General features: G+C 47.0%; 1 protein-coding gene across 1 annotated transcript in view; it reads right to left on the bottom strand.

Annotated features, from left to right (window-relative positions):
- The window catches only part of LOC144611869 (sodium/calcium exchanger 3-like), a 206,519-nt gene that overhangs the window by 5,461 nt on the left and 174,448 nt on the right, over positions 1-26,610 (bottom strand). The window contains exons 4-6 of the mRNA XM_078431178.1: positions 24,497-24,621; positions 9,093-9,192; positions 226-501 (exon numbers count right to left, since the gene is read on the bottom strand). Coding sequence (XP_078287304.1) covers positions 226-501; positions 9,093-9,192; positions 24,497-24,621 — 501 coding nt within the window. The remainder of the gene's footprint in view (positions 1-225; positions 502-9,092; positions 9,193-24,496; positions 24,622-26,610) is intronic.

Below are 26,610 nucleotides of genomic sequence, written 5' to 3'. Positions count from 1 at the left end.
TTCGTGTTTTCTATAACTCTTTACATCACCGTCCATATCTCTCGTTTCCCTTTCGCCTGACTCTCAGTCTGAATAAGGGTCTCGACCCCAAACGTCACCTCTTCCTTTCCTCCAGAGATGCTGCCTGACCCGCTGAGTTACTCCAGCTTTTTGTGTCGTACCTCAGATTAAACCTGCTGCAATAGTTACCACTTGTGATTCGGCCTTTGCCGCTCTGTTGATTACCTGGTATGGAAGTGCCGAGCGCCACAAAGACCACAGCCGTGACAGAATCCTTCAGGCCCACTGTGCAACCGAAGTGTGAAGCCAGATCGTTGATGAAAGCCGTAAGTAAACCGATCGCAAACATGCAGGTGATGAAGCAGGCCCAGCCATTCCAATACTCCGTGGGAGGAACGAAGGCAAACAGAACCTTCCAAAATACCGTCAGAAAATGCATGACATAGTCAAAGCAAGAAGGAAGCTTCTCCTCCCGGGCATCATCATCTTCATCGCCATCACCTGCCGAAAGAAAATAGACCATATTTTAAACCTATGTCCTCTAGTTTATGTACGAAAATAACTGCAGATGCTGGTACAAATCGAAGGTATTTATTCACAAAATGCTGGAGTAACTCAGCAGGTCAGGCAGCATCTCAGGAGAGAAGGAATGGGTGACGTTTCAGGTCGAGACCCTTCTTCAGACCTCTAGTTTATGATTCCCCCACCCCGTGTAAAAGAACCTGTGCATCTCAATGATTCAATGATATTTTAGTTTAGAGATACAGCGCAGAAACAGGCCCTTCGGCCCACTGAGTCCGTACTGACCAGCGATCCCCGCACACTAACACTATCCTACACGCACGTGGGACAATTTACACGTGTATCAAGTCAATTAACCTACAAATCTGAACGCCTTTGGGGTGTGGGAGGAAACCGAAGATCTCGGAGAAAACCCGTGCAGATCAAGGGGAGAACGTACAAACTCCGTACAGGCTGCGCCCGTAGTCGGGATGGAACCCTGGTCTCTGGCGCTGCAAGCGCTGTAAGGCAGCAACTCTACCGCTGCGCCACCGTGCTGCCCATGTCACAATGTACAGTGACATAGACACAAAAAGCCGGAGTAACTCAGGCAGCATCTCTGGAGGAAGGGAATAGGTGACATTTCGGATTGAGACCCTTCTTCAGACATGTCTTCAGTCACGTCACACATGTCTGAAGAAGGGTCTTGACCCAAAACGTCACCGATTCCTTTTCTCCAGAAGTACCGCCTGACCCGCTGAATTACTCCGACTTTGTGTGTTTATCTTCCGTTTAAATCAGCATCTGCAGTTTCTTCCTACATATTAGGTGCAGTGAAATTCTTTGTTTTGCATACAATACACAAAGTATGCAAAGAGTATATGGTGCCGATGAAGTTATAAAAGTACTTTAGTCCCGATGGTCCCTCTTCGGTCTCGGCGTCTCTACCCGCCGGGTCCCTCTCTCGGCGGCTGCCTTTTCCTGTCTATTGCCTTCATGATTTCATTACACACTGTTTTCTTCAGCTTCTCTCAAATCCCAAAGGGAAATGGTGCCAGAAATATTTTTTTCTGCTCATTGGCAGGCAACTCCATAAGATCATAAGACACAGGAGCATAATACCACAACCACCTCCTCTAGCAGCTCATTCCATACACCCACCACCCTCTGTGTGGAAAAGCTGCCGCTCGGGTTCCGATTAAATCTTTCCCCTCTCACCTTAAACCTATGTTCCCAATGTCGTGGGAGTCCAGAACCAGGGGACACAGTCTAAGAATAAAGGGGAGGCCATTTAAAACTGAGGTGAGAAGAAACTTTTTCACCCAGAGAGTTGTGAATTTGTGGAATTCTCTGCCACAGAGGGCAGTGGAGGTAATTCACTGGATGAATTTTAAAAAGAGTTAGATAGAGCTCTAGGGGCTAGTGGAATCAAGGGATATGGGGAGAAGGCAGGCACGGGTTACTGATTGTGGATGATCAGCCAATGTCACAATGAATGGCGGTGCTGGCTCGAAGGGCCAAATGGCCTCCTCCTGCACCTATTTTCTATATTTCTATGTCCTTTGATTCTAGATTCCCTTACTCTGGGTAAAAGACTGTGCATCCACCCTATCTATTCCCCTCATGATCTTATAAATCTCCATACGATCGCCCCTTAGCCTCCTGTGCTCCATGGAATAGAGACCCAGCCTGCTCAACTTCTCCCTATAGCTCACACCCTCTAGTCCTGGCTCACCTCTATACGATCACCCCTCAGCCTCCTATGCTCCAAGGAATAAACTCCTAACTTGTCCAACCTCTCCCTATGGCTCTGCCCCCTCAAGTCCTGCAACATCCCCGTAAATCTTTGAATTCTTTCCAACAATTACATCTCTCTTATATCAATGGAAAAAGACATAATTCCCGTTTGTGATGTGTACACATTTTATTAACTACGCAAAATGGCTTCCTCCTCTCTGAAAGCAATCAAGCAGAGTTACTCTGCAGCTCACAATATTGAAAATTCTGTTACTCGTTATCATCTTCCCCACAGCCAACAATGGACCATTGTGGGCTCCACCTTTCCCTGATCATCGCTGCTGGTTTTGATCTGTCTTTTTGCATATCTTTCATTCATTTGTTCTATACCTCTTGATCTTCTATCTCTCGGTTCCGTCTCCCCTGACTCTCAGTCTGAAGAAGGGTCTCGACCCGAAACGTCACCTATTCCTTTTCTTCAGAGATGCTGCCTGACCCGCTGAGTTACCCCAGCTTTTTATGTCTATCTTCAGTATAAACCAGCATCTGCAGTTCCTTCCTTCACAATCAAATCTCCTCCCCTGGCAACAGGGCTGCATCATAAAATTAACTGTAGAAGTATCCTGATTTCTATTTTTAAAGATAATGGACGGTATTTTGAACAATGGCAAGATTGAAAGCATAGAATTCTTCATGGACCAGGTCGAAACCATGCAGACAGAGAAGATCCAAGATGCTGGAATCTGGAATAAAATACAAACTGCCGGAGGAAACACAAGGAACTGCAGGTGCTGGAATCTTGATCAAAAAACAAAGTGCTGGAGTAACTGCAGGTCAGGCAGCATCTGTGGATTAGTTTCGTTTTTTAGTTTAGAGATGCAGCGCGGAAACAGGCCTTTCGGCCGACCGAGTCCGCATCGACCAGCGATCCCCGCACAATAACACTATCCTACACACACCAGAGATCATTTTCATTTATACGAAGCCAATTGACCTACAAACTTGTACGTCTTTGGAGTGTGGGAGGAAACCGCAGATCTCGGAGAAAACTCATGCAGGTCACGGGGAGAACATGCAAACTCCGTGTAGACGGCACCCGTAATCGGGATGGAACCCGGGTCTCCGGTGCTGCAAGTGCTGTAAGGCAGCAACTCTACCACTGCGCCACCGTGACCACCACGGAATGGAATGGAGGGAATGGATAAGGCTGCGTTTTGGGTCGGGACCCCTTTTCAGCCTTCAGACTTAAGAATGATATCTGCCAATTCCCTCCACAGATGCTACCTGACCCAGTGAGTTTCCCCAGCACTTTTCTTCTTGCTCAAACAGCTGGAGGAACCAGTGGGTCAGGCAGCATCTGTGGAGCAAAATGTACAGTCGACATTTTGGGTTGAGACCCTTCCTCTGGACTGCCCTGTCCAGAGAAAAGAGTCTTGACCCAAAATATCGACTGCATTTTTCCCTCCACCGATCAAATCCATGCATCCTGTTGTACTTTTGATTTTGCTCTGAGCAAATCTATTTGGGACCAATAATGCAAGGATCAGGTGGGCAAGTTTAGAACGTTAATAATCGTAAACATTGGTAGATATAGATATAGAGTTAGATATAGCTCTTAGGGCTAACAGAATCAAGGGATGTGGGGAGAAAGCAGGAAAGGGGTATTGATTTTAGATGATCAGCCATGATCATATTGAATGGCGGTGCTGGCTCGAAGGGCCGCATGGCCTACTCCTGCACCTATTTTCTATGTTTCTATGTAATAGATAGATCTCAGCTGCTCAGCTTTGGCACCACGGGACAAAAATGATATTTCTCTCCAGAAGGTATCACAAAATGCTGGAGTAACTCAGCGGGTCAGGCAGCATCTCAGGAGAGAAGGAATAAGCGACGTTTCAGGTCGAGACCCTTCTTCAGACTGATGTCAGGGGTGGGGGTGGGACAAAGATAGGATGTAGTAGGACACAGGAAGACAGTGGGAGAACTGGGAAGGTGGAGGGGAAAGAGAGGGACAGAGGAGCTATCTGAAGTTGGAGAAGTCAATGTTCATTCCGCTAAGAAAAACACAGAAACCTTATTTCCAACAGTTACATCACTTGTCTCATTTGCTGGAACTCGAGTACACCCCATCGGCCAAGTTGAGTTACGTTGCTGTCTCAACTCACGTGCCCACATCCTGGATTTTTACGTGGTACGTGAGAATGTACCATCCCTACTGGGTGCTGATGCATGCCTAGATATGGGTTTGATCACTTTCAGCCCTTCTGTCTGTCCTCTGACTACAGACTGTGATTTTACATGTCAAATTCTCACACAATACAAAGATTTGTTTAACGATAAGCTGGGCAAGCTGCCTGTCAGGTACACAATTACCATTGACCCTGAGGCAATCCCAGTTGTTCGTCCAGCTCATAGGATTCCCCACTTCTGATGCAGTGTGGGCAACCAGGTCCTCCATGCAGGACGAAGGGATAAAAGACAGGTGTAAACTACCCAGGCGAAATATGAGATGCTGTTCCTCCAATTTGCACTGGGCCTCACTCTGTCAATGGAGGAGGCCCATGACAGAAAGGTCTGACTGGGAGTGGGAGGAGGAGTTGAAGTGATGAGCCACTGGAAGATCAGGCAGACTGAGCGAAGGTGTTGAGCGAAGCGATCGCCGAGCCTGCGCTTGGTTTCGCCGACGTAGAGAAGTTGACATCTGGAACAGCGGATACAGTAGATGAGGTTGGAGGAGGTGCAGGTGAACCTCTGTCTCACCTGGAAAGACTGTTTGGGTCCTTGGATGGAGTCGAGGGGGGAGGTAAAGGAACAGGTTATGCATTATCTGCGGTTGCAGGGAAATGTGCCCGGGGAGAGGGTGGTTTGGGTGGGAAGGGACGAGTGGACCAGGGAGTTAGGGAGGGAACGGTCTCTGCGGAAAGCAGAAAGGGGAGGGGATGGGAAAATGTGGCCAGTGGTGGGATCCCGTTGGAGGTGACGGAAATAATTTGAAGTATACGACGGCTGATGGGGTGGAAGGAGAGGACAAGGGAGACTCTATCCTTGTTACAAATGTGGAGAGGGGAGAGTTTCTCTCCAGAAACTAGAGTAATGTTTAGGTTTAGAGGGAAATGGGCCAAAAGCAGGCAGGTGGGACATGTTGGTCGGTGCGGGCAATTTGGGCCGAGGGGCCTGTTTTCACTCTGTATGACTCTGGCTCCACGATGCTAATCTGCAAGCTTCATAGAAAATTGATACAATTTCTTGCGCACAAAAATCAATTTTGATTGCACCGGCTGCTTTAGATGTCAAAGAAAGATTGTTACCTCTTACAGAGCAGACACAAACATGCATTTCATCGAACTGTCAATTTGCGTTAATCTAACACTTGTTAATCTAGAACATTCACGATTTGTGTGTAACTGATCTTAATGCAACGTAAATGTACTCGTAAATCGAACTATTCATATTCCGTCAGACAAGTTTTTTTCCAAAAGCAATAACTAATTTAGCAGTATATATTTCAATAATTTACTAGACAGACAGGCAGTTGCATGGCAAAGAGAGAGTAAAGATCAATGAAGGAAGCACCGACTTCCCTGTCATCCTCATTACCGTGATGTGCACAGAAATTGGAACAAATGTTAAACAAATGTGAATTCGATTAGCTGGCTTTAACAGCAATTAAATGTGAGGGGAACTTGTGATATTGAAGTGACTGGAGCTTGTGTAAGTCCAGTTGCTTATTGTACTGTCTTGCATCAATGCATCAAGTAGAGATACAGCACGGAAACAGGCCCTTCGGCCCACCGAGTCCACGCCGACCAGCGATCCCACTACACTATCCTGCACGCCAGGGACAATTTACAATCTCACCAAAGCCAATCAACCTACAAACCTGTACGTCTTTGGAAAACCCACGAGGATCACTTACAAACTCTGTACAGACAGAGCCCGTAATCAGGATTGAACCCAGGGCTCTGGTACTGTAAGGCAGCAACTGTACCGCTGCGCCACCAAGCATCCCAGGAGAACATGCGTCAGCAAGCATCCCAGGAGAACATGCATTGGCAAAGTTTTGGGTCGCGAACCTTCGTCAAAATGTAGAAACAAAGAACTGCAGATGCTGGTTGTCAAAATGTAGAAACTGAGGGTGCCAACCCAAAACGTCACCTATCCACGTTCTCCAGAGATTCTGCCAGACCCACTGAGTTACTCCAACACTCTGTGTCCTTCATTGGCAACCTGCTGGGATTTGGAGCCGCAAGGCGCTCTGCCTCTTCCCAGTGACGGAGGCTAATGATGACCAAACTTCAATTCATGGCGGCACGGTGGCGCAGCGGTAGAGTTGCTGCCTCACAGCGCAGGTGACCAGGGTTACATCCTGACTACGGGTGCTGCCTATACGGAGTTTGTACGTTCTCCCCCTGACCTGCCTGGGTTTTCTCCGGGTGCTTCGGTTTCCTCCCACACTCCAAAGACGTACAGGTTTGTAGGTCAATTGACTTGGTATAAATGTGAATTGTCCTGATTGTAGATGATCAGCCATGATCACAATGAATGGCGATGCTGGCTCGAAGGGCCTAATGGCCTCCTCCTGCACCTATTTTCCATGTTTCTGTGTTTCTATGTTTCTTGTGTGTAGGTAGTGTTAATGTGCGGGGATTGCTGGTTGGTGCGGACTCGGTGGGCCGAAGGGCCTGTTTCTGCGCTGTATTGCTAAACTTAAACAAAAAATTGAACAATAAAGCATGATTTATTGTGCATATTAATACCTTCTCAGGATACTAGTTTCAGTTGGATTACTTGGTTATAATTAATCTAATGAAAGCTATTCTGTTTATGGACTTACAACTCCAAAGTACATGGCATTTCTACCGGGCAGCAACAAGCTCTCATCAAATTAATTGATATCAAGTAATTTTGAAGATGTACCAAGATTTCTCACCAGTTTGCGAACTGCATCGTTACAAGTGTGAGCTGAAATGCAGAAGGCTTTGAGAGACAGTTGAAGAACGGAATGGGAAGTAGTGCAGCACGGTGGCACAGCGGTAGAGTTGCTGCCTCACAGCGCCAGAGACACGGGTTCCATCCTGACCACGGGTGCTGCCTGTACGGAGTTTGCATGTTCTCCCTGTGACCGTGTGGGTTTTCTCTTGTTTCCGCCCACATGTCAAAGGCATGCAGGTTTGTAGTTTAATTGGCTTTGATAAAATTGTGATACCTCCGATTTGTACCAGCATCTGCAGTTATTTTCCCACACTGCCAGAAGGGGTAATTGAGACAGGTACTTAGATTTTAAATTTTTTTTAGATTTTGAGATACAGTGCGGAAACAGGCCCTTCGGCCCACCGGGTCCGCGCCGCCCAGCGATCCCCGCACATTAACACTATCCTACACACACTAGGGCCAATTTTTACATTTGCCCAGCCAATTAACCTACATACCTGCACGTCTTTGGAGTGTGGGAGGAAACCAAAGATCTCGGAGAAAACCCATGCAGGTCACGGGGAGAACGTACAGACTCCGTACAGACAGCGCCCGTAGTCAGGATCGAGCCTGAGTCTCCGGTGCTGCATTCGCTGTAAGGCAGCAACTCTACCGCTGCGCCACCGTGCCGCCATGTAAAATTGTGCCCAGTGTTTCGGATAGTGCTAGTGTACAGGGTGATCACTGGTCAGCCTGAACTCAGTGGGTCAAAGGGCCCTTATCCACGCTGTATCTCTAAAGTCTAAAGTATGAGCCAGATTACTAAGGCATGAAATGAACAACTGCTGAGGCATAAAGTCTTACAGCACAGAAACAGGCCCTTCAGTCCAACTCGCTGGCCAAGATGCCCCACCTAAACCAGTCCCCTCGGGATGCCAACTGTCCCGTATTAGCCGGGACATCCCGTATTTTGGGCTCAGTTAGTTTGGCCCGTACGGGACCGCCCATGTCCCCTATTAGTAGGGTTGCCAACTTCCTCACTCCCAAATAAGGGACAAAGGGTGAGGTCACGTGGGGCGTGGGGCGGTGACGTCACCTTACCCTATATTTGGGAGTGAGGAAGTTGGCAACTTTGTTGTTTGGCCCAACCTTTCCCATCCATGTAACTGTCCAAGTGTCTTTTAAATGCTTCTAGACCAAGTGGACCCGTTGGGCCCAAACCTTTCCTGCATTGGTGCAGCACTCTCTCCTACCCCTCTCCCCCTCCCTCCCTTCCCCCTCCCCTCCCTCTCCCCCCTCCCCTCCCCACTTCCCCTTCCCCCTCTCCATCCACCTCAATCCCCCCTTATCCACCCTCCTCCCCCCCTTCCTCCCTCCCCCTCCCTCCCTCCCTAGGAGATAGATTTAAACTTTAAAATGTGAATAACTTTAAAAATATAACACCGATTTCAATAAAACTACTTGCTTTACCATTAAAGCGATGACGGTGAGTAAGGTGGGCCTAAAATTGTCAAGCTATCGTGTACCGTTTTGACTGTAGTTCGATCACAAATAAACAAACAAACGAGAGTTTTAATACATAGATGAGACGACCTGCCTCAACTACCTCCTCTGGCAGTTTGGTTCCCAGTACCCACCATCCTCTGAGTGAAAAAGGTGTCCCTTAAATCTTGCCTGTTCACCTTAAACCTAGTATATGTTTTGCTGTGAAAATAGGAAGATGCAAAGCAGGCAACGTGTTTATTGTCGCTGGCATTTTGCTCGCTCTCTGACTAATCAGATATTTCTTGAGTACATTTGAAAGCATCTTACAGCTTTGATTTAAATCAGTGCACATGGATGGAATTAACTTGGCACAAATTAACTTAACATGCAAATTGTCAGGATTTCTAGTGGATATATTGCTTTCATGCTGTGGGAGAGAAACTAAAGTGTCATCTTACCAGCGCTGACTGTGATGGCCTCCATGAACTGCTCCCGCCATGAGTGGGTACCTATCACCAGCGCCAGGTTCGTCTTCTTTATCAGTTTATCCACGGTACTCTGACAATCAGAACAACAGATTTATAAAAATATATCCCATTGACATCAGAGGTTTTATAAATTGAAGAGGGTCAACTTTCAGGAATGATAAATCTAATAATTGAACAATATCACTTGGAAACATGTACTGTGTTGGAAGGAACTGCAGGTGCTGGTTTACACCGAAGATAGACACAAAATGCTGGAGTAACTCAGCGGGACGGGCAGCATCTCTGGAGAGAAGGAATGGGTGGCATCTCGGGTCTGTGGAAGGGTCTCGACCCGAAACGTCATCCATTCCTTCTCCAGAAATCCTGCCTGTCCCGCTGAGTTACTCCAGCATTTTGTGTCTATTTGCACTGAGAAACATCCCTGGAGAGTCATAGAGTGATACAGTGTGGAAACAGGCCCAACTCGCCCACACCGGCCTACAATGTCCCAGCTACCCTATTCCCACTTGCCTGCGTTTGGTCCATATCCCTCCAAACCTGCCCTATCCATGTACCTGTCTAACTGTTTCTTAAATGATGGGATAGTCCCAGCCTCAACTACCTCCTCTGACAGCTTGTTCCATACACCCACCACCCTTTATGTGAAAAAGTTACCTCTCGGATTCCCATTAAATCTTTTCCCCTTCACCTTGAACCTATATCCTCTGGTCCTCGATTCCCCTACTCCCCGTTCCACGTACACCAATGCAGTGCAGGGGTGGTTTGGGCCCAACGGGTCTACTTGGTCTAGTAATTTTTTTAAAAGTAGATAGACAAGCAGGAGATCGGTTGTAGCTTGCAAAGTAAGTTGACTTTAGTTTTAATGTTGCTTTAATCAATTGTTACATTTTCATTGATTACTATACAGATACAATGTAATGAGAAAACATAATGCTGCTTCTAAATAATTAAAAACAAAATTTTACAGCGTTTACGAGACTTTCGGATTGGCTCATGGATATGCCAGGAATGGTGGAAGATGGATCACGTGCAGGCAGATGAGATTAGCTTGTCTTGGCATTATGTCCAGCATGGACATTGTGGGCCGAAGGGCCTGTTTCTGTGCTGTACTGTTCTATGTCCGATCATCGGCACCAAATTCTTCCTCACAAGTATCCCGTGACTACACAGGCATGTAAAAGATGAAAAAAGGGGCCCAGTAAGTTTATGTGTAACAGATGAACAAGTACAGGACAGGGGATCTTATTGAAACTTCCCGGATAATGAAAGGCCTAAACAGAGTGGATGTGAAGGATGTACCCACCAGTGGAGAGTCCCTCAGAGAGAGCCTCAGTTATGGGCACCATGTTATAGGAACGATATTGTCAAGCTTGAAAGGGTTCAGAAACGGGGTTGTTGCCAGGACTAGAGGGTGTGAGCTATAGGGAGAGGTTGAGTAGGCTGGGTCTCTATTCCATGGAGCGCAGGAGGATGAGGGGAGATCTTATAGTGGTTTTCAAAATCTTGAGAGGAATAGATGTACCTTTAGAATTATGATGAGGAGGAATTTCTTGAGCAAGAGGGTGGAATTTGTTGCCACAGACGGCCGTGGAGGCCGTCATTGAGTGTTTTTAAAGCAGAGATTGATGGGTTCTTGATTTGTAAGGGCTATAGACATTAGAGATGCAGCACGGAACCAGGCCCTTTGGCACACCGAGTCCCCGCCGACCAGCGATCACCCCGTACACTAACACTATCTACACACCAGGGACAATTTACAATTTTAACAAGGCCAGTTAACCTACTGACCCCACGTCTTTGGAGTGTGGGAGGAAACCAGAGCACCTAGAGAAAACCCACGAGGTCACAGGGTGAACGTACAAACTCCTTATAGCACCCGTAGTCAGGATTGAATCTGGGTCTCTGCCGCTGTCAGGCAGCAACTCTACCGCTGTGCCACTGTGCAAAGGTTATGGAGAGAAAGCAGGAGAATGAGGTTGAGAGGGTAATATAGATCGGCCACAATTGAACGGCGGAGTAGACTTGATGGGCTGACTGTCCAAATTTTGCTCCTGTGGCTAACGGTCGTGTGGAGTTGCTTGGGTGAGAGAGGATGGATGCACAGAGACCTTCACCCAGGGTAGGGGAATCAAGAACTAGAGGACTTAGGGGAGAGGGTAAAGATTTAATGGGAACCCAAAAGGCAAATGTTTCACCCAGAGGGTGGTGGATGTATGGAATGAGTTGCTAGAGGAGGTAGTTGAGGTATTCTGCTCTTGTGTCTTATGATCTTATGGAGGTTGCCTGGGAATGAGCAGAACAAATATTTCATGCACCATCGTCATTTGGGATTGGGAGAAGTTGAAGAAAACAGTTTAGTTTAGAGATACAGCACGGAAACAGGCCCTTCGGCCCACCGAGTCCGCACTGACCAGCGATCCCCGCACATTAACACCAGCCTACACTCACGAGGGACACTTGACCAAGCCAATTAACCTTCAAACCTTTGTAAGCCTGGAAGTTGCACACTTTGGAGCATGAATTATACGAGCAAATTCCAAGGCCAAAGACTTGAAATGGAAAAGGATATTTTACCCTAAAGGATTCCATTAGATTCATAGGATTGGAGACCTCGGTGGGATGTTGGGGCAACCGCCTGAAAGGCGAAAAGGGGAGAGCAAACGTGATGAGACTAAACCACACATAGTGGGACCTCTTTTGTGGTGTAACCACCATGGTAACTTATTATTGATGTCCCTGGGAAGGACATCATGATCAATCCACCAGACAAAGATGAAAGGAAGAAAAACTAGCAATTTACCCAATTTTCACAACCTCAGAATGTCCCTAAGCACTTTACCAAAAGCAGCCAATGAAGTACTTTTGTCACTTAAAGTTAGCATGCAGGTACAGCAGGCAGTGAAGAAAGTTAATGGCATGTTGGCCTTTATGATAAGAGGAGTTGAGTATAGGAGCAAAGAGGTCCTTCTGCAGTTGTACAGGGCCCTAGTGAGACTGCACTGGAGTACTGTGTGCATTTCTGGTCTCCAAATTTGAGGAAGGATATTCTTGCTATTGAGGGCGTGCAGCGTAGATTCACTAGGTTAATTCCCGGAATGGCGGGACTGTCGTATGTTGAAAGACTGGAGCGACTGGGCTTGTATACGCTGGAATTTAGAAGGATGACAGGGGATCTTATTGATACATAAGATTATTAAGGGATTGGGCACGTTAGAGGCAGGAAACATGTTCCCGATGTTGGGGGAGTCCAGAACCAGGGGCCACATTTTAAGAATAAGGGGTAGGCCATTTAGAATGGAGATGAGGAAAAACCTTTTCTGCCCGAGAGTTGTAAATCTGTGGAATTCTCTGCCTCAGAAGGCAGTGGAGGCCAATTCTCTGGATGCTTTCAAGAGAGAGCTAGATAGAGCTCTTAAAGATAGCAGAGTCAGGGGGTATGGGGAGAAGGCAGGAACGGGATACTGATTGAATGATCAGCCATGATCACAATGAAGGGCTCGAAGGGCCAAATGGCCTCCTCCTGCACCTATTGTCTATTGAAACAAAGCCATAATTGTAATTTTTAAAAGATACAAATTTCTGGAGGTATCACAAAATGCAGGAGTAACTCAGCGGGTCAGGCAGCATCTCAGGAGAGAAGGAATGGGTGACGTTTCGGGTCGAGACCAAATTTCTGGAATAACTCAACGGGTCAGCCAACATCTCTGGGGAACATGAATAGGTGACATTTCGGTTCAGACTGGTTGTGGTGAGAGGGGAAAAAGTTGGAAGGGCGGTGGGAGCGGCACAAAGCCTGGCAAGTGATAGAATGGATCTACAGATGCAGGTTTAGACCCAAGATAGACATAAAATGCTGGAGTAACTCAGTGGGTCAGGCAGTACCTTAGGAGAAAAAAAATGGGTGACGTTTCGGGTCGGAACCCTTCTCTAGACTGGAACATTTTTGAGATGGACATGGTGTTACGGGCAGTGTGGCCACTTTCCGAGACTGCTGCTGCATCTTAGATCAGAATAGGTTTATGTTCATAAGTGATAGGAGCAGAATTAGGCCATTCGGCCCATCAAGTCTCCGCCTTTCAATCATGGCTGATCTATCTCGCCCTCCTAACCCCATTCTCCTGCCTTCTCCCCGTAACCCCTGACACCCGTACTAATCAAGAATCTATCTATCTCTGCCTTAAAAATATCCACTGATTTGGCCTGCACGGCCATCTGTGGCAAAGAATTCCACGGATTCACCACCCTCTGACGAAAGAAATTCCTCCTCATCTCCTTCCAAAAGGAACGTCCTTTAATTCACGGGCTGTGGCCTCTGGTCCTCGACTCTCCCACTAGTGGAAACATCCTCTCCACATCCACCATGTCACTATTCACTAAGTTTCCTTGAGGTCCCCCCTTATCCGACTAAAGTCCAACGACTACAGGCCCAGTGCTGTCAAACTATAGAGGTTTGCTTTAATACTTGCTCGTTTATATATTTTTTTAATGAATTGACATTTCCTTAGAATAGTATACCTTAGATTTCCTTGCAAAATCATTTTTATCTTGCAATAATCTTATTTGTGTAAAAAAAAATTAATATCTTTGAGAAGTTAAATGCACCACATCCACGAGTTTATCATCACCCTGCTGGCTCTGACTAAAAACTCATTACAGGTTTGTCAAATAAGTTATTTTTCAATCCATAAAGAGACAAACCAATATGAAAAAGGCAGTTGGTTTCATTAAAAAAAATTATTAAAGTCTTTACGGGTGTGCAAAAAGATTAGTAAATGTCTAACGTGATAAATGCCAAGGGCAGATCAGTCTGCACTCTGATTTTCTGTGCAACTTTTCCTTAATTCCTACAGACAATTCTTGCATTTGTTTGGTTCAGTTTAGTTTATTGTCACGTGTACCCGAGGTACAGCGAAAGACGTTTGTGCGTGCTCACCAGTCAGCGGGAAGACAATATGGCGGCACGGTGGCGCAGCGGTAGAGTTGCTGCCTTACAGCGAATGCAGCGCTGGAGACTCAGGTTCGATCCTGACTACGAGCGCCGTCTGTATGGAGTTTGTACGTTCTCCCCGTGACCTGCGTGGGTTTTCTCTGAGATCTTCGGTTTCCTCCCACACTCCAAAGACGTGCAGGTATGTAGGTTAATTAACTGGGTAAAATGTAAAAATTGTCCCTAGTGTGTGTAGGATAGTGTTAATGTGCGGGGATCGCTGGGCGGAGCGGACTCGGTGGGCCAAAGGGCCTGTTTCCGCGCTGTATCTCTAAATCTAAAAAAAAAATCTAAAATATGTGATTACAATCGAGCCATTTACAGTGTATAGACATAAAATGCTTGAGTAACTCAGCGGGACAGGCAGCATCTCTGGAGAGAAGGAATGAGTGACGTTTCGGGTCGAGACCCTTCTTCAGTCTCGACCCAAAACGTCACCCATTCCTTCTTTCCAGAGATGCTGCCTGTCCCGCTGAGTTACTCCAGCATTTTGTGACTATCTTCGATTTAAACCTGCATCTGCAGTTCCTTCCGACAGTGCATAGATACAAGATAAGGGAATAACGTTCAGTGCAAGGTAAAGCCAGCAAAGTCCGATCAAGGATAGTCCACGGGTCACCAATGAGGTAGATAGTAGTTCAGCACTGCTCTCTGGTTGTGGTAGGATGGTTCAGTTGCCTGATAACAGCTGGGAAGAAATTGTTGCTGAATCTGGAGGTGTGCGTTTGCACACTTCTGTACCTCTTGTTTTTCTCTATGGTAGTCCATTTTCTCTTCTCTCCCTCTTTTCTTGTGCAACAGGATTATTAAAGGACTACGACAGATCACTAAAGAGAATTTCCCTTCCGCAGACACTATTCGAAATCCTAGGAAACTCTGGATAATTAAATCCAAAGCGTCCCTTGTTTCTGCAACCATCTATTTTAAACCCTAGACAGACACAAAGTGCTGGAGTAACTCAGCGGGTCAGGGAGCATCTCTGGCAAAAATGGATGGGTGACGTTTCGGGTCAAGACCGTTCTTCAGATCGCTAGCTTGTTAGCCATCAGCCCCAGGGAATTTGTTAAGTTTTAAATATTCCATCTTCATCCGTAACCTTCCACTGCTATACTTGTTAAGAATCTATCTACCTTCACTAGGGTTGCCAACTTCCTCACTCCCAAATACGGGACAAGGTGACGTCACCGCCCCGCGCCTCACGTGACCTCACCCAGCCAGTGGCCACATGCTCCCGCTCTACCAATGGCGACCGGGCAGCCGCCATTGGTGGAGCGGGAGCACGTGGCCGCTGGTAATGTCACCCTTTGTCCCTTATTTAGGAGTGAGTAAGTTGGCAACCCTACTAACACAGGACAACGGCGGTCCCGTATGGGACAAACCAATTTAGCCCAAAATACAGGATGTCCCGGCGTAATACGGGACAGTTGGCGACCCTAACCTTTACCCTAGAAGCACAGGTTCACCACCAATTTTCCAGCACCCTTGGTTCCAGTTTTATCCATTTTGGATTATCCATTTTGCCAGATCAACAGAGGTGATGGACTCTGAGAGGAGTCCAACGGAACCTGGGCCACCGAGAACGGAGTCCAACGGAACCTGGGCTCCACCTGGGCCACCGAGAGGCCGCGAGGCCGGCCCACAAAGTTGGCCGTGGAAGTTGGCTATGGGAACGGATCTGCCGGCCTAGGCCGGGCCGGAGTTCCAGAGCCCTGGGCACACGGGGGAAAATTCCACCCGCCGATCGGTACGGAAGTCCCGATGAGGTCGAGATCGGCCGCCTTATCCGGTCTAGGCAACACATTTTTGGGGGGACATCCGGGGGGGGTGGGGGTATTTCAAAAGTGCGTTCTCGTAATTTTATCCGGATTAAAGGAGGTGCCAGACCACCAGTAACCGGATAATCCGTGGTGGGCCTGCATTCAGAGGCTGCTTCCACTGCCTTTTTCCAAAGGCTCGTGGCCCTCTGAAAGAAATAATTTAGCAGACTCTCTATCTTACATCAAGAATCAAGAGCGTTTAACTGTCATATATTTGGACAACAGAACAATGAGAATCGTACTTGCAGCACCATAACAGGCCTGTAAACACAATCCACGTAGGTAATATATAAGAAACAAGACATCAATAAATTAATAATCCTTATACAAGTGCAAAAAGACCCAAAGTCCTTAATGCAACCAAAGACAGTCCATAGTTCATAGTTGGGGTTAGTTTTCATAGTATTCAAAGGCCAGATGGTTTTGACTTCAGACAGCATGGAAAGAGGCCCTTCGGCCCACTGAGTCCACACCAACCAGTGATCACAGTGATCAGTGAACACTAGTTCTATTCTACACACTCGGGACAATTTACAATTATACCAAAGCTAATTAACCTACAATCCTGCATGTCTTTGGAGTGTGGGAGGTAACCGGAGCACCCGGAGAAAACCCACATGGTTGCTGGGAAGAAGCAATTCTTGGAAACTGGTGGTCATGGTCACCTTATTCCCTGTGGGAGGAGTGAAATGAGCCAGTGCCCAGGGTGGAGTGGGTCTCTGTTGACGCTGGCTGCCATTGTGAGGCAGCATCTATACACTAAAACTCTCGTTTGTTTGTTTGTTTGTTCTTGAACTACAGCCAAAACGGTACACGATAGCGCGACAATTTTAGGCCCACCTTACTCACCGTCGTCCCTTTGGTGCTAATGGAAGAAGTTTCATTGAAATCGGTGTTATATTTTTGTATGGAACAAGCTGCCAGAGGAGGTAGTTGAGGCAGGGACTATCCCAACGTTTCAGCAAGACAGGTCTGTGGAAAGGGCAGGTTTGGAGGGATATGGACTAAACGTGAGCAGGTGGGACTAGTGCAGCAGGGACATTTTGGCTGGCGTGGGCAAGTTGGGCTGAAGGGCTGTTTCCACGCTGTATCACTTTATGACTAATTACTGCTTTCTTCGAGCAAAATTATAGCATTCTTTCTTTCATTAAAAGTCTTTTGAACAGGCATGATGGAGCCATTTATTCCATGTCCTTTATATTCCTTGCAGCATGATACATTCTGGTACTTCTGTGCATACACAAAGGGTGGTGTGTGTATGGAATAACCTACCAGAGGAGATACAGTAGTTAATGCAGGGACTATCACGCACTATAACGCAGGGCGGCACGGTGGCGCGGTGGTAGAGTTGCTGCCTTACAGCGAATGCAGCGCCAGAGCCGGGGGTTCAATCCCGACTAAGGGTGCCGTCTGTACGGAGTTTGTACGTTCTCCCCCGTGACCTGCATGGGTTTTCTCCGAGATCTTCGGTTTCCTCCCACACTCCAAAGACGTACAGGTTTGTAGATTAATTGGCTTGGCAAATGTAAAAATTGTCCATCGTGTGTGTAGGATAGTGTTAATATGCAGGTCATAGAGTCATAGAGTCCTACAGCACAGAAAGAGGCCTTTCGGCCCAACGTGTCTGTGCCGCCCATTACCAAACACAGTCTAATTTTAATCCCATTTTCCCGTATTTGGACCGTAGCCCTGAATGTTGTAGCATTTCAAGTGCCCATCCAAATGCCTCTTAAACGTTGTGAGTGTTCCCGCCTCCACCACCACCCCAGGCAGTGAGTTCCAGACTCCAACCACCCTCTGGGTGAAAAAGTTCTTTCTCACATCCCCCCGAAACCTCCCTCCCCTTACCCTGTATCTATGTCCCCTCGTTGTTGAGGTATCGCTGGTCGGCATGGACCCGGTGGACCGAAGAGCCTGTTTCGGTGCGGTCCCAGTGGGCCGAAAGGCCTGTTTCCGCACTGTATCTCTAAAAATTTAAGAAACAGTTCGACAGGTACGTGGATAGGACAGGTTTGGGGAGATATGGACCAAATGTGGGCAGGTGGGACTAGTGCAGTTGGGACATGTTGGCCTGTGTGGGCAAGCTGGGCCGAGGGGTCTGTATCCATGCTTGTGCGACTCTATAAAGCGAGATTAATAAACCAAACTGTATCAGTAAAAATGTAGTTTCTCTCTTGAACTGGCTCCCGAAGGAAATAGGAGAACATGCTGGCATTGATTCACTCAAGTGGAAATTAGATCTCTTTCAGAAAATTATATTTTGGGAAAAGATTTGAGGCATGACACATCAAGGGAAGCGACTTGGGGAAGAAAGGATTTTAAACAAGGCTCACGGTGTTACGCAGAAACAAGGGATTTGGTTGCATTTAGCCGTAGAAATGTATCTGGTTAATTAAAAACTTTATTGGTGTTTTAATTTGCAACTATCAGGATGGTAGAGTTCAATTCATTGTGTCAGGCAGTCCAGTTTAGTTTAGTTTATTGTCACGTGTACCGAGGTACAGTGAAAAGCTTTTGTTGCGTGCCAATCGAGCCAATAGACAATAGATGCAGGAGGAGGCCATTCGGCCCTTCGAGCCAGCACTGCCATTCAATGTGATCATGGCTGATCATCCACAATCAGTACCCCATTCCTGCCCTCTCCCCATACCCCCTGACTCCGCTATCATTAAGAGCTCTATCTAGCTCTCTCTTGAAAGCATTCAGAGAATTGGCCTCCACTGCCTTCTGAGGCAGAGAATTCCACAGATTTACAACTCTCTGAGTGAAAACGTTTTTCCTCATCTCCGTTCTAAATGGCCTACCCTTTATTCGTAAACTGTGGCCCCAGGTTTGGACTCCCCCAACATTGGGAACATGTTTCCTGCCTCTAGCATGTCCAATCCCTTAACAATCTTATATATCTCAATAAGATCCCCTCTCATCCTTCTAAATTCCAGGGCATACAAGCCCAGTCGCTCCAGTCTTTCAACGTACGACAGTCCCATCATTCCAGGAATTAACCTAGTGAACCTACGCTGCACTCCCTCAATAGCAAGAATGTCCTTCCTCAAATTTGGAGAGCAAAACTGTACACAGTACTCCAGGTGTGGTCTCACTAGGGCCCTGTAAAGAGCCATTTACTGTGTAGAGATATATGATTAGGGAATAACGTTTAGTGCAAGGTAAAGCCAGTAAAGTCTGATGAAGGCGCTTGACCCGAAACGTGACCCATTCCTTCTCTCCCGAAATCCTGCCTGACCCGCTGAGTTACTCTGTGTCTGCCTAAAGCCTGATGAAAGATAGTCCAAGGGTCACCAATGAGGTAGATAGTAGTCCAGGACGGCTCTCTGGTTGTGGTAATATGCCTGATAACAGCTGGGAAGAACCTGTCCCTGAATCTGGAAAACAGCCCTGGCTCTCAGTCTGATGAAGGGTCTCGACCCGAAACGTCACCTACTTCTTTTCTCCAGAGTTGGCGCCTGACCCGCTGAGTTACTCAGCATCTTGCACCTGACCACCTACAACCTAACATGGCCATGCCGACCAAGATGTCCCATCTACAGTAGTCCCACCTGCCCACGTTTGGCCCATATCCATCTACTTTAGTTTAGTACTTTACTTCAGATATATAGTGTGGAAACAGGCTCTTCGGCCCACCGGGTCCGTGCAGACCAGTGATCACCCTGTACACTAACCTACACATATTAAGAACACTCTTCCAACTACTAAAGCTGTATGTCTTTGGAGAGTGGGAAGGAACCAGAGCACCCGGAGAAAACCCACATGGTCACAGGAAACTCCATTTAGATAGGGCCCATAGTCAGGATCGAACCTGGTTCTCTGGCGCTGCGAGGCAGCAACTCTATCGTTACACCACTGTGCTACCTCTGAACCTTTTCTATCCATATACCTGTCCATTTCGAATGCCACTGTGCCGTACCAACCTAGATTGGCACTCTGCACACTACTGGGGCACTTCAGTTTCAGAATATATCCTCGACAAACTGTTGACTCAAGGAGACTGAAGAAGGGTCTCAATCCGAAACATCGCCTATCCACTCCATCCATAGATGCTGTCCGAGCTGCTGAGTTACTCCAGCACTTTGTATTTTGATCTACAAAGTGTTCTCCAACCAGGTGCAGCGGTAGAGTTGCTGCCTCACAGGGCCAGAGACGTGGGTTCGATCCCGACTATGGGTGCTGCCTGTACGGAGTTTGTACGTTCTCCTTGTGAGTTTTCACCGGAATCTCCGGTTTCCTTCCACACTCCAAAGTGTGCAGAGTGCCAATACAGGTTTGTAGGTTAATTGGCTTGGTTAAATTGTAAATTGGCCCTAGTGTGTGTAGGATAGTGTTCTAGATAGAGCTCTTAAGGATAGCGGAGTCATGGGGTGTGGGGAGAAGGCAGGAACGGGGTACTGATTGAGAATGATCAGCCATGATCACATTGAATGGTGGTGCTGGCTCGAAGGGCCGAATGGCCTCCTCCTGCACCTACTGTCTAATGTGCGAGGATCGCTGGTCGGGGTAGACTCGGTGGGCCGAAGGGCCTGTTTCCGCGCTGTATCTCTAAACTAAACTAAACTACACCTTCTGATCCTGTAACCTCACCCATCAAGACGTCTTGCAGATTCCCCTCCAGGCAATGTACCATCCTGACTTGAGCTGGAGACACAAGCGTCCTTGACCCAAAACATTAACGATTCCTTTCCTCCCTCAGATGCTGCTCGACTCATTCATCGATGACATTGATCCTGACTTTGATCCTGACTTTGGGTGCTGTCTGTGTGGAGTTTGCATGTGCCCCCTGTGACCGCGTGGGTTTCCTCCGGGTGCTCCGGTTTCTTCCCACATCCCAAACACGTGCGGGTTTGTGGGTTAATTGGCCCTCTGTAAATTGTCCCCAGTGTGTAAGGAGTGCATGAGAAAGTGGTTATGTAGAATATAGAATTGTAGGTGAATTGGCTTGATATCTATATACTAAAACTCTCATTTGTTTGTTTGTTTGTTCCTGAACTACAGCCAAAACGGTACACGATAGCGCAACCATTTTAGGCCCACCTTACTCACTGTCGTCCCTTTGGCGCTAATGGAAGGTTTCATTGAAATCGGTGTTATATTTTAAAAGTTATTCACATTTTAAAGTTTAAATCTGTCTCCTAGGGAGGGAGGGGGGAGGGTGGAGGAGGGAGGATAATGGGGATTGAGGAGGATGGAGGGAGGGGGAGGGGGAGGGGAGGGAAGCAGGGAGGGGGAGGGGGGAGGAGAGGGTGCTGCACTAATGCAGGAGAGGTTTGGGCCCAACGGGTCCACTTGGTCTAGTAAATGTAAAGATTGTCCCTAGTGAGTACAGGGGAATGTTAGTGTGCGGGGATTGCTGGGCGGGGCGGACTCGGTGGGCCGAAGGGCCTGTTTCCGCACTGTATCTCTAAACTAAACTAGTGTGAACGGTGATCAATGGTCGATGTGGACTCGTTGGGCTGAAGGGCCTGTTTCCACGCTGTATCTCTAAACTAAACTCTGAAAAGCACACTCCACATGTGATAACCTCCGCCAGAATTAGGTAGAAGTTGTACACAAAATCAACTTGATATACGATGATATATTTTATCTCATTTAGTAAATCCTATCTTCCAAGGAACATTTTGCATCTTTGGAAGTAGGAACAGACAGAAACTATTACTTCTACAGCACTATGCACAAGGGAAATCTAAAATATGTTAAATTAATTTATTAATACCAATGATGTCCATTGCATAATTATTATTCAGATGGGTACAAAGTTGCTGTGGCAGCACACTTAAATTGACTTCAACACACAATGATAAATTTGAACTACTTGTAAAATTTTATATTTTAAGCATTAATTAGTTTGATGTTTCTATATTTTAATATCTTATACTGTCTTCCTTGACTCTGAAGTTAGTGTAGGATATGAATCTTGATCACAAATGTTTTTACTCCTTGAATAAGCTCGGTAAAACCATTTCTAAGCTAGAAATTATTGATTTAGTTCAGAGATAGTTTTTAGAGTTTGCGGAACAGGCCGTTCGGCCCATCGAGTACATGCCAACCGCTGATCACTGCACTAGTTCTATCTTACATACTGGGGGCAATTTTTACAGAAGCCAATTAACCTACAAACCTGTACATCTTGGGAGTGTGGAAGGAAACAGGAGCACCCGGCAGTCCCAGGGAGAACGGACAAACTCCACACAGACAGTATCCAAAGGCAGGATTGAACCCAGGGTTCTGGCGCCGTGAGGCAGCAACTCTACCTTTGCTCCACTGTTTAGGTTGACCCAAAGTGCTGGAGTAGCTCAGTGGGACAGGCAGCATCTCAGGAGAGAAGGCATGGGTGACTTTTCAGGTCGAAACCCTTCTTCAGTTTAAGTTTAGGTTTATTATTATCACGTGTACTGAGGTACAGTGTAAAGCTTTGTTTGCATGCTAACCAGTCAGATCAGATAACACTACAGTGGAGGAAATAAAACTGCAGATGCTGGTTTAAATTGAAGGTAGACGCAAAATGCTGGAGTAACTCAGCGGGTCGGGCAGCATCTCTGGAGAGAAGGAATGGGTGATGTTTCGGGTCGAGACCCTTCTTCAGACTTCTTCAGATAACACTACAGTATACATAAATACAAAGGGTGGAGCAAAGGGGAAGATACAGAGTGCAGAAAACTGTTTCAGGAAAGTATATTGAAAAGAATGTTTATGTTACTTAGCTCGAACCAATGTGTTCCCTCAAAAGAAATGTTCGTAAACTCGGCCTTAGGTTGGCGATGCATTTGATTCTTTGAACAGAAATAGTCTGGAAAGTTAATGTCTGTGTACGGGATTAACAGAGTCGCGGCTACCAAAACTGCATTGGCCCAGACTCTGCACTCAGCACAGAAACATGCATTGAAAGGGTGGCACGGTGGCGCAGCAGTAGAGTTGCTGCCTCACAGCGCCAGGGACCCGGGTTCCATCCTGACTACGGGTGCTGTCTGTACGGAGTTTGTACGTTCTCCCTGCTTCTTAAAACTTGCATCCTTCAGGCACAAATCAATTTGTCCGTTCTGTGTGGTGAACTTGGAAACTTCAATTTCATCACTCAAGGTGCATTTTTCTCATCGTAAAAACTGTGAAACATCAGGAGTGTGGAGCCAAGCTGGATTTGAAAGGTGGTTCCCTGGGGACTGTAGTTTAGACAGCACGGAAACAGGCCCTTCAGCCCACCGAGTTTGCGCCGACCAGCAATCACCCCGCATACTAACACTATCCTAAACACACGAGGGGCCATTTACAATTTTACCGGACCCAATTAGCCTACAGACCTGTACGTCTTTGGAGTGTGGGAGGAAACCGGAGAAAACCCACGCAGGTCTCAGGGAGAACGTACAAACTCCGTACAGACAGCACCTGTAGTCAGGATCGAACCCGGGTCTCTGGCGCTGTAAGGCAGCAACTCTACCGCTGCGCCACCGTGCCTTAAACTGACTGATGTTGTTTAAAGGGTAGCTGTTTAAAATGAGGGACCGCCAAGCAAAAACCTGAAATCACTTGGAATTTTTCACTCATGAAATGTGATGTGCATTAAGTTACCTGGCAAAGCAATTCTAGCAGACAATCCAAAAGGGCTTTAAGGCAAATACAAGCAGTTTTAAGGAGGCTTGAGGACTATGTTGAAATATGAAGAGCTGGAATGGTGAAACAAAGAAGTATGGCCTTAAAAAAAATTTATTGGCAACATTAAATCCACATCAAAAGGACTGCAGATGCTACAGGAAGCCAGACTATATATTACCTCACAGGCTGTTTAACATTCTGCAGTCTATCCCTTAGAAAAACATTACTCAAAGATCTCAACTGCCCCTTTAACACCACATTATTTTGTCCCATCAAGGTATTTCCCTTCGTTCCATCCTTCCCTCCCCTATTTTAGACGGCACGGTGGTGCAGCAGTAGAGTTGCTGCCTTACAACACCAGAGACCCTTCGGCCCAACCCGCCCACACTGGCCAACATGTCCCAGCTACACTAGTCCCACCTGCCTGTGTTTGGTCCATATCCCTCCAAACCTGTCCTATCCATGTACCTGTCCAACTATTCCTTAAACGTTGGGATAGTCCCAGCCTCAACTACCTCCTCCGGCAGCTTGTTCCATACACCCACCACTCTTTGTGTGGAAAGGTTACCCCTCAGATCCCTATTAAATCTTTTCCCCTTCACCTTGAACCTATGTCCTCTGGTCCTCGATTGTATGAAATCCTGAGAGGAATAACTTGGGTAGATGCACAGTCTCTTGCCCAGAGTGGAGGAATCGAGTAGAGGAAGTTGCCAGGACTAGAGGGTGTGAACTGTGGGGAGAGGTTGAGTAGGCTGGGTGAGGGGAGGAGGATGAGGGGAGATCTTATAGAGGTGTATAAAATCATGAGTTATTCCTCTCATGATTTTGTACACCTCTGTAAGATCACCCCTCATCCTCCTGCGCTCCAAGGAATAGAAACCCAGCCTGCTCAACCTCTCCCCACAGCTCACACCCTCTAGTCCTGGCAACATCCTCGTAATCATAGAGTGCTCATAGCATTTTTTAGAGAGTACCTTAAATTCGTACGATTCTTCAATGATGACTTCCAACTTGGAATGTTCCCCCAGGATAGGCTTCCCCATCTCCGCAATGCGCCGAGCCTCCTCCTCCTCTGCCGTCAGTTTTTTATCGTCTTCGTCTGTTGTGTGTTAGGAAAGAGGTAGTTAGACCTTCTACAGATGTGCTGTGGAAAGCATTTCATCAGGATGCACAGCAGCACGGTTTGGGAACAGCTCCATCCAGGACCGCCATATAGTGCAGCGAATCGTGGACGCGGCCCGGACCATCGCACAGACCAACCTCCTTCCATTGACTCCATCTACACCTCACGCTGCCTCGGCAAGGCCAGCAGCACAATCAAGGACCAGTCTCACCCCGGCCACTCCCTCTTCTCCCCTCTCCCATCGGGCAAGAGGTACAGAAGTGAGAAAGCGCACACCTCCAGATTCAGGGAGTTTCTTCCCGGCTGCTATCAGGCAACTGAACCATCCTACCACAACCAGAGAGCAGTCCTGAGCTACTATCTACCTCATTGGAGACCCTTGAACAATCTTTAATTGGACTTTACTGGACTAAACATTATTCCCTTCATCTACTATCTGTGCACTGTGTACGGCTTGATGTAGGGGTTGGCAACTATCTCACTCGCAAATAAGCGACAAGGTGACGTCACCGCCCCGCGCCCCTCGTGACCTCACCCAGCCAGCAGCCACGTGCTCCCGCTCCACCAATGGTGTCCGCCCGGGCCGGGAGGCGGGTTGCTATGCAACCTCCGTTATGCGGCGCCCGGGCCTACACTATCCGGACCTACACTGTCCAGTTCTACAGTGTCCGGGCCTACACTATCCGGACCTACACTGTCCAGATCTACAGTGTCCGGGCCTACACTATCCGGACCTACACTGTCCAGGTCTACAGTGTCTGGGCCTACACTGTCCAGATCTACAGTGTCCGGGCCTACAGCATCCAGGCCTACAGCGACTCCAGGCCTAATATGGGATAAGGGCGGTCCCGTATGGAACAAACCAATTTAGCCCAAAATACGGGATGTCCATGCTAATACAGGACAGTTGGCAACCCTAGCTTGATGTAAAGTCTTTCCACTGACTCGATAGCATGCAAGAAAAGCTTTTCACTGTACCTCGGTACACGTGACAATAAACTGAACTAAAAACTCAATTGATGCAGCCGTATCAGGCCATGAAATTTGATGTGGCCTTCTGGAGAAGAGGGTGTTAGGCATCCTTCATTTTGATATTAACAGAACATAGAAGAGAACAGCACAGAAATGGGCACTTCAGCCCACAATGTGGCCAAAAGTACTGAACAGACAGCCACACACAGCAATGTAATGCTGACCAATTCATAAGATCATAAGAGATAGGAGTAGAATTAGGCCATTCGGCCCATCAACTCCACTCCGCCATTCAATCGTGGCTGATCAATCTCTCCCTCCTAACTCCATTCTCCTGCCTTCTCCCCATAACCCCTGACACCTTTAATTAATCTGATTTTATTTTAAATGTTAATTGAATTATAAATATTATCCATGAGCTCCTTATCTTTCATTTCCACCGTGCCATGAGATATTCTACATTGAGCATAGAACAGTACAGCACAGGAACCGGCCCTTCGGCCTACAATGTCCATGCCGAGCATTAAAGTGATTTAATCTGGCTGCACATGATCCATATCCCTCTATTCCCTGCATTTCCATGTACCTATCTAAAAGCCTCTTAAACACCACTATCATATCTGCCTCGACAACCACCCCTGGCAATGAGTTCCAAGCTCCCACAACTCTCTGCCATTTCCCCCTCTCACCTCATAAAACTTAGAACAGTCCTGCACAAGAACAGGCCTTTCGGCCCACTATGTCTGTGCCGAACATGATGCCAGACCAAGACCCTTTCATATCTACCTGCACATAATCCATATCCCTCCATTCCTTGCATATCCATGTGCCTATCTAAAAGTCTCTTACATAATGAAGTTGAACTCAATACTACATAAAGCAAAATCAACCTTGGTTAATTTTACAATTTATTCTTAATGGAGCAGACAACTAATGATAGCCAAAGCCTATTTCCTGAAAGTTAATTAGCGTGTAGCTCCATATAAAATTAAT

Source organism: Rhinoraja longicauda, chromosome 41, assembly GCF_053455715.1.
Source record: "Rhinoraja longicauda isolate Sanriku21f chromosome 41, sRhiLon1.1, whole genome shotgun sequence".
Lineage (NCBI taxonomy): Eukaryota > Metazoa > Chordata > Chondrichthyes > Rajiformes > Arhynchobatidae > Rhinoraja > Rhinoraja longicauda.
This window is presented reverse-complemented; position numbering and strand designations above follow the sequence as displayed.